Source organism: Hipposideros armiger, unplaced genomic scaffold, assembly GCF_001890085.2.
Source record: "Hipposideros armiger isolate ML-2016 unplaced genomic scaffold, ASM189008v1 scaffold_1212, whole genome shotgun sequence".
Lineage (NCBI taxonomy): Eukaryota > Metazoa > Chordata > Mammalia > Chiroptera > Hipposideridae > Hipposideros > Hipposideros armiger.
Genome location: NW_017732562.1, coordinates 43,102 through 55,933, shown reverse-complemented (window position 1 = coordinate 55,933; position 12,832 = coordinate 43,102). Strand labels below are relative to the sequence as shown.

At 38.7% G+C, this 12,832-nt stretch overlaps 1 protein-coding gene across 1 annotated transcript in view; it reads right to left on the bottom strand.

Moving 5' to 3' along the window:
• Nucleotides 1-12,826, bottom strand: part of LOC109376818 (XK-related protein 4-like) — a 65,358-nt gene extending 52,532 nt beyond the window's left edge. Inside the window, exon 1 of the mRNA XM_019632964.1 lies at nt 11,940-12,826. Within this exon, the coding sequence (XP_019488509.1) occupies nt 11,940-12,703 (764 nt within the window). The 5' untranslated portion in view covers nt 12,704-12,826. The remainder of the gene's footprint in view (nt 1-11,939) is intronic.
• Nucleotides 12,827-12,832: the final 6 nt, after the last annotated feature.

Sequence of the window (12,832 nt, the reverse complement as noted above, 5' to 3'; positions counted from 1 at the left end):
AGAAATCTTTCCATACTATTTTATAAAAATACCCTGCTAACTCTTGGCCAGGGCCTACTCCTTCAGGCCTGGAGTCCTAGTTCCATTTTCTTCCATGCCTCCCTTAGTTCTTCTTTTCCATGTAGATACCTTAGTCTATCAGACTAAAGACCGAGGGTGAGGGACGCCCAGCTACCTGATTCCCTGTTCCACTATCCCCATCACCCGGTGGTGGATTGACCTTCATTCATCCTCATGGCTGCTTCTTTTTCAGGTAAGTATGAATAAGAATGCCACAACCAGTTGCTCCACCTGTCCGAGCAATAAGAGAAATGAGTATGTCTTGGTAAGAGCTGCCACCCTTGAATTCCTTTCCTCATTCTCTATCCTCAGTGTCTGGTTACTCTGAACCAAATATTTTCCCTAGTGTCCACCTATGTTGAGAAGGTCTGATCCTTCTCTCACTACCCATTGTCTACTCCATCCCAAGTGATTAAATGGCACGAGATCTGAGTACATTATAAAGCTGGGAGAGGTAGGCGGTCAACACTGGAGTATTTTCTTAAAGATCAGTTGTGAACAATAAAACCATAAAGTAATGGATTTTAATAAAGATTTACTAAAACCTTTCACTTTCTTTGCTAATTGGAGACTTTATATTTTTGTTTTTAGTATCATCTATAAGAAGGTTCCTTTGTGCATATATGTGTGTGCCTATCCTTGTTACAATTTCTAAGCACAAGCCTCGCTATCATATTGGTGAGCTAACTTGGGTGAGAAAGCTAGTTAAAATGTCCGAATCAACCACATTTTCTGTTAATGTCCAGCTCAGATTAGCCTACCCTGACCATTGCAGCTGAAAGGGACTGCTACTCTGCTTCTCACATTTTCATGTGCATACTAATCCTTCGGGGGTCCTGTTCAAATGCAAGTTGTGATTCACTTGGTCTGGGGTGAGCCTGAGATTATGCATTTCTGAGACACCTCCAAGCAATGCTGATACTGCCCATTGCAGATGCTACTTTGTTTAGAATTGCAAGGTAATGACTCAACTCTTAGCATGTTATCACAGACAGATCTGGGGATATGAACATAGCTTGCCTGCTTTCCTAGACAATGAACCTTTCGAGAGCATGTCCTTTATAATTTATGCTCCTTACTATGATTTTAAGCAGATGTTTGTGGAATGCATGATTAAAACATTACCTTTGGCCACTTATTCTTGTCATTCTATTCTCAGCATCTGTTTATAGTGACCAAGTAGTGATTCAGGCAATGAGCTACTAATGAATTTGCACATATCAACAATGTTTGCATGAGAACCTGCCTTCAGTCCCAGCTCTTTGCCCCTTCCCTCACTGGGATTAGAACTTGGCCTCCAGTTTCAGGCCTTGCGCTCAATAGCTGACCAGGCAGGAATTATGTAATGAGAACACAAATGAAACAAATTTCACTTTAGTTTTACATTTTGAAGCATGAGTGTCATGGTTTGCTTTTGTGAGGCCCTTGAATTCAGGCCCACCTATATTTACTATTAGTAATTTTGCTTCTAGCCCTCAGTTGGATTCCCAGATTTCTAATACATTTCCATTCATGATGACATGCTTTGCTTGGCCTTGACCCTCTCGCTGCTGACTTCTTGCCTACTCCTGATCTGTGTGATAATACAGGACTCTCAGGACAAACACCCTCAGACTGCAGACTCCACTGGTGCCCTAACATCAAATTGATCCCATTAACCTGACCATTATTATCACAACTCAAGTTTTGTCTTCTTTGCCCCTAGAACAAACTCATCTAATGAAAGCTTGGTCCGGCTGGTGAAGTCCTGCTTTATGCTTTGCTGTGATATGTTTTATAATGGGGGTCAATACAGTTATCCCATTCCTACTCCCAAAGATTGAAAATCACCCTCTGATTATGGAATAAAATTCTCCATTTTTTTGTTTGTTTGTTTATCTCATGGCTATATTTTTCTTTAAGCTAATAAATGCATGCCTTATCTACAACACCCTCATCTGCTATTAGCAGATCACAGAATGCAACTCAATAATAGTTTCCAGGGTATTTGGACATGCGTCCCTGATAAAAATTTCAGGTTTCCTTCCACTTACTCATTTGATTCCAACCTATTTTAAAGTAGGTAGCTATTACATCCTTAAATAATTGCAACTATTGATTACTTTTCAGAAGTACAAACAGAGCTAATATTTATGCTTTCATTAGGATGGTTTTATGTTACCTGTTCCTGTCTAGAACTCAATTTTTCAAATCTGACCATCACCAAATCAGGAAAAATCCCATAGGGTATCTGTGATTGCTACTCTTAATAGTAGTACATCCCCTGGAAATATGAAATCCTACAGTACATGCTTCCTAATTTGTTATAATAATAGACTCAAGTATTATAAATCTCTTTGAAGAGTCTTCTGGAATTGACCTACATTTAAAAAATAATTATTACTTTTACTTTGTAAAACAGGAAATTAAGGAACTGAAAATCTATCAAAACAAAAGAGGCCTTTACAAATCCTTTCCCCTGCTTTCCTGAAGGATCAATTCTTCATTGTTATGTTATATTGATATAGTGATTATGACATGAACTAATAATGGAAGTTATGGGGGACCATTTTGTTACTGCTACTTATACAATGGCTATTTTGTTTTGGTTAATGACTCTGCTACTGAGAAAAGACCTGAAAAGTAAAGAATTCAGCCCAAGGCTTATGACTATTATCTGAGCTGCAGAAAGAGGAACTCAAAGCTTTTTACATGGATGAAATCTCCCAGATTGGTGGTTCAGAAAAGTGACTTTGTCTTTCTTAAATAGAGTGTACTTGATGGGAAGTCAAATCAAAGTCATCTCATGTCTTTTTAGACTCCTATTCACTATAGATCCTACATTTTCTATAAACATGTGATTTTTTTGTTTGATTACTCCTCACCCACCTCACATACTGCCCACTGCTCTGTTTATAAGAAGGATTCCTTTGATAGGAAAAAGAGGGCATGTGCATAAATTAAACGAAAGAAGTAGAACTAATTTAAACAGCTTACTTATGAATCCTGAAGATGAGAAAATAGTTTGATATATTTCAGATAACTTTTAAATGAGTGGGTTTTTTTTTTTAATTTAAAAATCTGAAATGTTGCCATGCGGTTGAAAATTGTTCAGCTTCATGACTGATCTATAACATCTAGAGATCCAGGCAATTCCTATCCAAGAAAGGTTAATGCTTTGTTCTCTTCTTCTAGCAGAGTGTAACATATCCCTACTCTTTAACAAGTACAGCCCTGGATACAGTATCTTTGTATAGAGTTTAAATTCAATTTCTAGCATATTAGATCACTGACAGTGTAACCCAGGACAAGCTTTTAATTTCAAAGCAAATCCAGCTCTAACAACAGCCTTGTCATTGACATAACGGCTAGTACTTTTTAAGCCTGTGAAGCCCTGTTCCTATTTGCTAATCATAGCACTCCAACTGTACATGCCTTACTACATGAAATGTAGATGGCAATTTTGGCTTCCCAAATCTATATGTTATATATCTTAGAATTAGTGATATGTAACAATTTTCCCATCAGCTTCAAATACTTAGATACGTGTTTTTGTGAAAATGGTTTTATTAGATTTTAAGTAAAATTTGGAAATGACACAGAGTAAGTTGCATTATACAAATAAGCTTAATTTAAGATTTTCTCTTCATTTATAAATAATACCAGTTCCTGGGGTCCAGACACTAATATTATCCACTCCAGAAAATGACTTACATAAACAGAGAAATGCTGTAACAGTGGCCTTAGAAGAATAAGTACAGAATTTCTGGTGCACATACTGTAACAACTGGGCAAACAAAATAATTTATAGTAAGATCAGGATCAGAATTTTAGGCCTGCAAATTCTTTTTCGACAAATCACATCATACACATAAAAAAACTAAGACCCAGAAGTAGGAAACCAAAAGGAGATCTAAACTGTGCTACATCATCTACACATGTTGTTACGTGGAACTCAGAGCAGTTAGGTGACCTACCGGGTCTGAACTAGGGAGCAGCCAAATCATCTCTCTGGCTCTCCATTTGGGACAGCTGCCTCTCTAAATAAGAACCATCATTGATATTATAACCATGACCCTCTCCCTTCATCTTAGGGTTAGAAAAGATCAGGGTGTGTGTGGGGAAGGGTAGGGGGGTGGCGGGGGCGGGAGAGATCTAACGCTGCCATTCAGACCTGCCTTTATAGAATTTCTGGGCTGATTTATCTCCATTTTAACCTTTCTTTAGTTTCCCTTTCAATCAGTAATTTTTACTAGTTCTCTATATATACTAGACATAGAATTAATGTTGTATAGTGATAAGAATTATGGTGGTGAGTAGTGGTGGGAGTAATAGTGGGAGCTGTAAACTTTCTTTGAGTAGACAAACAGAAGCACCAAAAATACCAAAAATCATTCTGTACATAAGTATATTCTCAGACAGCCAAATGTCAGTAAGAATTGAGCGAAAAATATTTACCCCAAGCTTCCCCAGTCTGATTCTTCTATCAACAAGAACAGGAATACAAAGTTGGGCTTCTAGATGCATCTTTCTTAGGGGATAACTAGCACTTTGTGAAATTTAGCCCCATTTCCCTAAAACTAGTAATCTAAAAGAGCTGGGGTGATTCTAGATAGCACTGCACTTTTTCTGATTCATTGTACCATTAGAAACTCAAGAAGCAACCAAGCAGCAAGTTCAGCTGCACTCTCATATAAGAAGACAGAGTAACACCTGGGCTTCACTCACAGATCAGGAAGTATTCACTGAGCATGTATTCTTGCATATGTAAGTTCTACACCCACTACAATAACTTCATGCGACTTGCGATGGTCTTCCTTTCCAACCATCCATACCCACAGTTACCAAGGACACCATTATGTAGCTGGAAGGAAGTTACTTGATGTGGTGGTCAGAATGGTGCAATGCCATTCAAGAGAATGTTCTCTGTTGAGAATTGTTGAATGTGTTTTTTTCTGAAATCCATCTACATATTACAACAATTTTATAAAATTAAACCTGGTAAGCACTTTCTCATGACTAGCACCATACTGCATCTTATGACTGATAATGCACAGGAATAATACATTCTATTTTAATTCCTAGTCTTGCTTCCATAAGCATAGTTAGTGTGCCATGCAAATTCTAAAGCAAGTCAAAGAAATGTGTCAGATTGGCCAGCAAGTCCATATAATGTGAATCATTCTATTTATCTGTTACTCAGTGACTGGTGTCATTTAAATTCATAGGTAGATTTTCATTCAAAGTGTAAAATATGTAATGTATTTAATAGCAAGTTGTGTATCTGGATATTCAGACATTAAGGAATTTTTTGTAAGTGACTGAGCAAAGACCTTCAGGGCTATTGATACAAGGATTTGTGGACATTGTTAAAAAATGATAGCATACATTTGTAGAGATACTACTTCTGGCTATTCTGTGAAGGTAGTCTGCGATTCTGTTAGGATGTAATAAGTATAAGCATTTTTCACCCTTTTTGAAGCAAACTGTATATAGTTTAAAAAATGGAAAAAATTACAACCTTTGCACTTGTTATTGCAAAGGTATTGAATTCTACCGCTTAGATTTATGCATCAATTATTTCAACGCATACAGAAACCCAAGTCAATGTACAGAGGACTGATTGTATGTGGGTTTATATATTAGCTAAGTCAGAGGTTTAAGTATCAAGTACATCACTCAGAATGTTGCATGAATTTTTGATACTCCACAGAAGATACTGGGTCCATAAACCAATTAATAGATTTCAAAGTGACATAGATGCAGCATTTCAAGCAAACTCCTACTTCTTCATCCACAAAAAAAAAGTCACTCCACTATGTTTAGAGCAACATGTAATGATGGAAATTGTCATAACATTTCAGGGCTGGAAGATGATCTAGTTCAACGCTCGTATGCTAGTTAGAGTCTCTTCTTCTACAACTCAGCCTGCAGTTTCCCAAACTATGCTTAGACACTTAATTCTGTGATGGGGAACTCACGGCTTCCAAGGAGTCATAATTGATCTTGGGATCCCTTGGACCACTTAAAAAATTCTTCCTTACATTAAGTCAAAATCTCTTCCTATAGGTCCCATCCAATACCTTCCACAGAGCCTACATATAAGTCCATTGCCTCTTCCACATTAAAATCTTTCAGTACTTTCCAGAGAGCTCTCAACTTCTCAGGCTTCTTTTCTACCTAACCATCTTCAGTTGCAGCAACCAGTTTCCATATTGCTTTTCCCCCCTCCCACATCAATATTGAATTCTAGCTTAGAATCTGTACAGAACCATGTGATCCAGAGATGAAAATATTTAAAATTATCTGTCTAAGATTCCATGTATGCAAAATGAAAGTTGCTACCTCAAAGATTACTCTGAGGACCAAATAAGAAAAAAGACACGGAAGCCCTCTGAAAATTGCAAAGTGTTACAAAATATAAGGAACAAGGGCCGGCCAAGTGGCTCAGTTGGTTAAGAGCTCGCTCAAGAGTTTGAGCTCTGAGCAACAGCGGTTCGAGTTCCGGCCCGAGCTGAGCAGCCGCTGAGCTGCCAACAGGTGGCAGGATGGCTCAGCTAAAAAAATATATTAAAAAAATAAGGAACAAGTTTCTAGTGACTAGAAATTTAAATTTCAATAAGGTGAAGACTAAAGAATTCTTTTTTTAAAAAAAATCTCTTCAAAAAATAGCACAAAATAAATATTTGCCAAGAATTTACTGTAATATAAATACAATTAAAATTTTCAACCAATTTATTTTTCCGAAAAACAACTTTTCCACCATATTGGGCCTATTTATATGCCCCAATTACATGCAAACTCAATCCCTTTAAAATCAATGAGTTTTCATGAATGCGAGAGATATGACTGAGTTAGAGGGAAATTGATGACATATCTTCTGAAAAACTTTCAACTTTTTGTTATTCTTTTGGGTAAAACAATGTCTTAACACTTTATTCAACAACCCCCCTTATAATCCTTCAATGGTTCCTCCATGCCTTCAGAATAAAATCTAAAATCCTTTAATTGTGCAGCCGAACTAATCTCCATCTTAATCTCTAGCTACTACATCTCACTAACTCTCTATTCAAAGCACATACTTAACCTGCCTTGTTTCTGGTCCTCTGCCTTCACATATAGTCATATCCAAGGTTTAATAGCCAATGCCCCACTTCGTTCAGATAGATTTTCTCACCATTCAAATCTTCACTCAAACATCCCTGTTTTAGAAAGTCTTACACAAACCACTTAGGTGTTTTTGAGTTTCCTGTTTCTACCATAGTACTTGTTTTCTTGTATTGTAATTGTTCGTTTACTTTTCTTCTTCCTCATTAGACAGTAGATTCTTTGAAAGAAGATGCATATTTTATTCATCTTGGAGAAGTAACTAGCACAGTGCCTTGTATAGAGTAGATGCTCACTACCCGATGACCAAATAAGTTAATTAATATGCAGTAAAGGGAATACAAATGTACAGAAAATGACCATTCAATAAACTCAGGAAAGGACACCAATCTTGCCTGACCTATACCAGAATTCAGAACTAACCTAACTCAGAATCAATATAGTCCTTTCTCAATAGTCAAACTTGTATGTTCCCTATTTTCCTACCCATCCCTTATCTCTAGAGCCTCTTTATCATTTGCAAAGCACTTTCTGCGTATCCACATACATCATGTCATTTAATCATTAATGCCACTACAAGATCATGTTACTCAGCAGGGATTTAATGTAACAACCTCAGCATGTCCAAATGGTGTAGTGAGAGGAACACTGGACTTAGAGTCAAACAATTTGAGCTCAAGTCCCTGTTTTGCCATTTAACTACTGGTGTGTTATTGGAAAAATCTCCTGACTTGTCTAAATTGCAGCTCCCTCTTCCCCTTTGTCATCCACAATAAAGGTAAATTGTCATTTTTATGCATTATTGTCCTTCTTATCCAAGTTGGCATTTAGAGGTAGCTAATTGAGCCAGAAAGACTTTAGGGTAAGACAGGCCTGGTTTTGGCTCTTAGCCACATCACATAATAGGTGATCTTGTGCTCGCTGCTTAATCTCTCTCAGCCAGTTTCTCATAATTAGAGATACTGATGATTTCTTATTAGTTTATTGTAAAACTTAAATGAGATAAGGAATATAAAAATATCTGTAGATTTTTAAATTGCCATATAAAATTGTTATTATTATTTTTGGGGGCCAGGTTTAAGAATGGTATAGAACAATATTAATCAAAGTGCTTTTGTGCCACATCATCACAAGAGTATCTAATAGGAGGGTTCTTTAAAAAGTTACTGACAATTGCACATTAGCTTATTAAAGTCTCTGAGAAGTCCTGCTGTAGAGAGATCTATTTAACTCTGTTTAACTGGTCATTTTCCCAATGTATTTGAACATGGAACACACGTTAATACCTTGTGGAATAACAAGCATGAGAAGAGCAGAAAAAGCTGTTTTTTTCTCCGAGTCTTCCCTTCCCACTTCCATGATTCTCATGATAGATATTCAGAAACAAAACCTAAACTAGTAAAAATAGTAAACACTACCCACTTTACCATCCATTGATTTAGCATTCGCAATGCACTTATTTGATAGAAAAAACTAAATATGTACATCCATACACAGGAGAAACGCAGATAGAATTTTAAAAGTCACAAGTTCTGAAGGAGGGAGACATCTAGATATAATTGATAATGTGTATGAAGACTAAAGGCTGTTCTGATCGGGCATCTGTGATTCCCACTGGCTGAACTGCACACTTAGTAACTTCTGGAATCATATAAAATCAACAAGAGAGAAAAATGCTTTTTCATTTATTCACAGGCACAGTTCCTTTAAAGTCATAATTGCTCTTTTCACATGGTAGCAAAAGTTCACTTCATTATTTCAAATGGCTCTTTCCCAGGATCAACTCCTATGAATTTAAAAGCTGCCATTAATTCCCCATTAGTAAATTTTAATTAAAATGAATATGTACCATTGCTTTCAGCAGTTACATTTGTAATAAATGTATAAATACATCAAATCTTGTCCAAAATGTTTAAAATAGCTACTTCTGAACAAGCAAACGCTTTGATGTTATTTCAAAGGATTTTATCTATAGAAAGCTCTTAGAATCTGGCCCTTACCTAAAACAACTAGAATTTCATGGAAATACAATGAACTGTTACCAACCTAGCTAAAATCTATTTCGTTGATCTTAGAAAGTAGCATGTTAAAACATGAATAATGACCTTTGAGCTTTGCACCATTCAGTACTCCTGTGCTTCTGCAACATTTGTGTACAATACATTGAGAAGCTAGAGAGGCAGAGGGGTGCTTCTAACTTAAGGAATCATAGAGTTCCAGTACAATAATCTGAGATGAATTGCATTTCACAAGATGCATCTACTCCCCAAGTAATCTACTCTTAGAGAAGTTGAAACAATTTAGGATGCATCTGAGTATTAAATTCCATGAACTTTCTGATCTAATTTTAATTCCTACATTAGGCTAATATTCCATTTTGGGGTTTTTTTGACATACTTTATAAAAATAAAATTAGGCTGTCTCAGATCATGCTTCCAAGTTATTACCTCACCATCCCCCAGTTATCTTAACCATAATCCAGTAACAGATTAGATAATACAGATATGCATATTAAACACATTATTCTGAAAATGTAGACAAATAATATCTGAAATAGTTCCAATAATACTTCCTCCCAGATGACCATGAGTTAGCAGAATAAACTTTAAAGCCTTTAAGGAAAACACTGTAGAAATGCTTAACAAACAGGAGTTACGTGTAACTGTTTCTCCAGGGGTTGGGTCAGTTAATGCATTTGTCTGACAGCCTGTGGTTTTCCTCCTTCTTTCAGCCTTACACTTCCATCCCTCCTCCCCTTCAACAGCTTTTCTGGATGGCCAGTTGAGTCAGTGGCTGTGGTCTCACGGAGATGTGTTTAGGCCCTTTTTTTTCTTTTCTTACTTATTTCTCACTTTCTGCATTTTATGTCCTGAGGTAATAAACATCATTTTTTTAATGGGAAAAATGTTTGATGTAGAAAGTCTAATAAATACAACTATAAATAAAACAACATCCTCAGTTCACAGAATTCGATATCAGATTTTTCATAAAGTATCAATCTGCACAAAACATGGATAGTTCTTCAGTTACTAGAATTGGAAAGTGCTTGCATTATTTACATAAATCTAGAAATTTTAAAGGCGACTGAAAATAAGTGCTTTCCAAATCCTGCACAAAGTTTGTGAAAGTTAACAAATGCAATCATAATCTTCATTTACCACATTATCAGATTAAAACTGCTAATCATATGCATCCTAGCCACTAAACAATTTCAGTAATTAAAACAAGCATTTGAGTTTTTCATCAAATTTGAAGGGCATCAAGTTGTAAGTCTTCACAATAGTCAACCATGGGAAACATAGCCATCACATATAACTGGCATTTCAAAAAGTCCTTTGAGTTCAAAATATGGAGGTTTCCAACATCAGTTTGTCTGACTGCGTATCATATGCCACTTTTCCTGAAAGCATCTGATAAAAAATAAGTTTCACAGTCTGAGACATCACTGTCTATGGCAATGTTTACCCTGCCTTACAAAGCAATGGTCCCAGGAAAGATTGAAAAATAATCACACTTGCTTTTTTCAATGAAAACACTATTGTTCACCATAAACAAACAAACAAAAGTTTTCAGTTCTGTTCTACAAATTCTGAGTTGTTTCCACATGGGATACCTCAGCATAGTTAATGACTTATAATGTCTTCTATCACAAAAAATAACTACAAATGAAACTGAAAAGGACACTGTGATAGCCGAATGTAGCCCCATATCCGTGCACTTGCTAGAAAGTTTCCTCATTTTACGTGTGCTACATTCCTACTAAGTCATTTTAAACCAAAAAAGCTCTGGGATGTTAGTATCTAAATGCTTCGATACAAAGAATTTGTGTAGGTGTAAAATATTACTTCCAAAGCTACTGAAAATATAAAAGTCTGAGGAACACAGTGTTGAGCATACCATTTCATTATATTCCTAAATTCAGGCACTGACTGCTCAGATGAGGGTCCCTCTGCCCATCAAGTTTAGCCTTGTATTCCAGTTTGAAAGTGGAAGTGATATATGTGTAAAAAGACTTGGTAGATAAGATGACAAGTAGCAAAGCAGTCAATGAAGATGCCAAGTACAATTAAAGTTTACAAGATGCGACACCCCTTTTCCAAGGGTTCTTTCGTTATATGAGAAATCAGATATGGGGATATTGCAAGGTAATCACAAAGTGCATCATAAAAGTAAGTCTGGGTCCCATAAAGTGTACTCACTTATTTTTTGGAGATATAGAGACATAGATATAAAAATTTCCCAGAAAAGACAAGCTGTGTCCCTACTAAGCTCTTTACTTGGAGAATGGTACTTCTCTAGCAGTAATAATTAAAATGTGGGTACTTTTGAGAATCAACAACTCCCATCTAACTAAAAGTAGCTGTTTTTCTCAGAGAACAAAAGAAGCCATCCAAATTGCAACATACACTTCAAATCTAACATGATAAAACAGGATTTTTAGAAGATGTGACAGGAATCCTCTCCTACTCACTGAAACAGTATCACTAAGAATGGGAGGGGGAGGGTTGTAACATATAAAGAGAAGCTAGTGAAGCAGAGTGGGAAGACTGAAGGGATGAGGTGATCATAATCACTTTGCTGCCTTTCCCTTGTTTCTCACTTCCCTCCCATCCTAGGTTGTGATCACAAATTTTAAAAATGCAAAACCCAGTTAAAAAAAAAACCACCAAAAACTGAGAGTGTGACTAGGGTTACTACCACAGCAACCCTAAACGATTTTCGTGCAAAAGCAAAGCAGTGGGGATGTAGTAGCAGCAGCCAATCTCCCTCTTCCCCCACCCCTGATACGGTACCTCCAGATTTGCCCGAGCTGCAAGATGTGGATGAGTGACTGCAGGAGCCAGATGCAGAAGGAGCAGGAGGCAGACCTGTGTTTGCCGCTGGCCCCGCCGCTGTTGCTGCCAGTGCTGGTAGCGGTGATGTTGCTCTTGCTGGCGTTGGATGCTTGCCTTTGCGGCGTGGAAGGGCGAGGCTCGCCTTCCGCGGCTGCAGACCCACTAGTAACCATGGTCTTACACTCGGCTCCAGACTGCGCGCAGCTGGAGGCGGCGGCGGTTGTGGCGCTGTCCTCGGTGCTGAAATCGTGCACAAACCAGCGGAAGCTGAACACTTGCACCGAGAGCGAGCCAAGCACCACGAAGAAGAGAGTGAGCCCGAACCACCAGCGCTGGCCACGCAAGTAGTAGTCCACTGCGAGCCAGATGTCCGTGCCCACGTCCGCGAAGTACACGGCCACGGCGGCCAGGATCCAGAGGCAGTCCCACAGCGAGTAGCGCCTCTGCTCCCTGCCCAGGCGCAGGCACAGCGCCGCGGAGCCCGCCCCGCCGCCGCCCGAGCCGCCGCTCCCGGCGCAGCAGCAGCAGCAGCAGCGCGAACAGCCGCCGCCGTCCGGGCAGCAGCCACCCCCAGCGGCCTCCTCGTCCTCGGCTCCCGACCCCGACGGCAAGCCCGGAGCCAAGCCTTGCACCGAGCCCGAGTGGTCCGAGTTCTGCAGCGGGGTGAACGCCACGTCGCTGCTCTTCTTCATTTTCAGCCGCCCGTCTGACTTAGCGGCCATGATGCCTCCAAACCTGAGAGCCCTCCTTTATCTGACACCTTTCCCCGCTGTCTCCTCCTCCCGCCACCGCCTCGCCGCGCCTCGGCTTCCCTCCCCGGCGGCGCGGTTTCCCCTCCTCCTGCTCCTGCG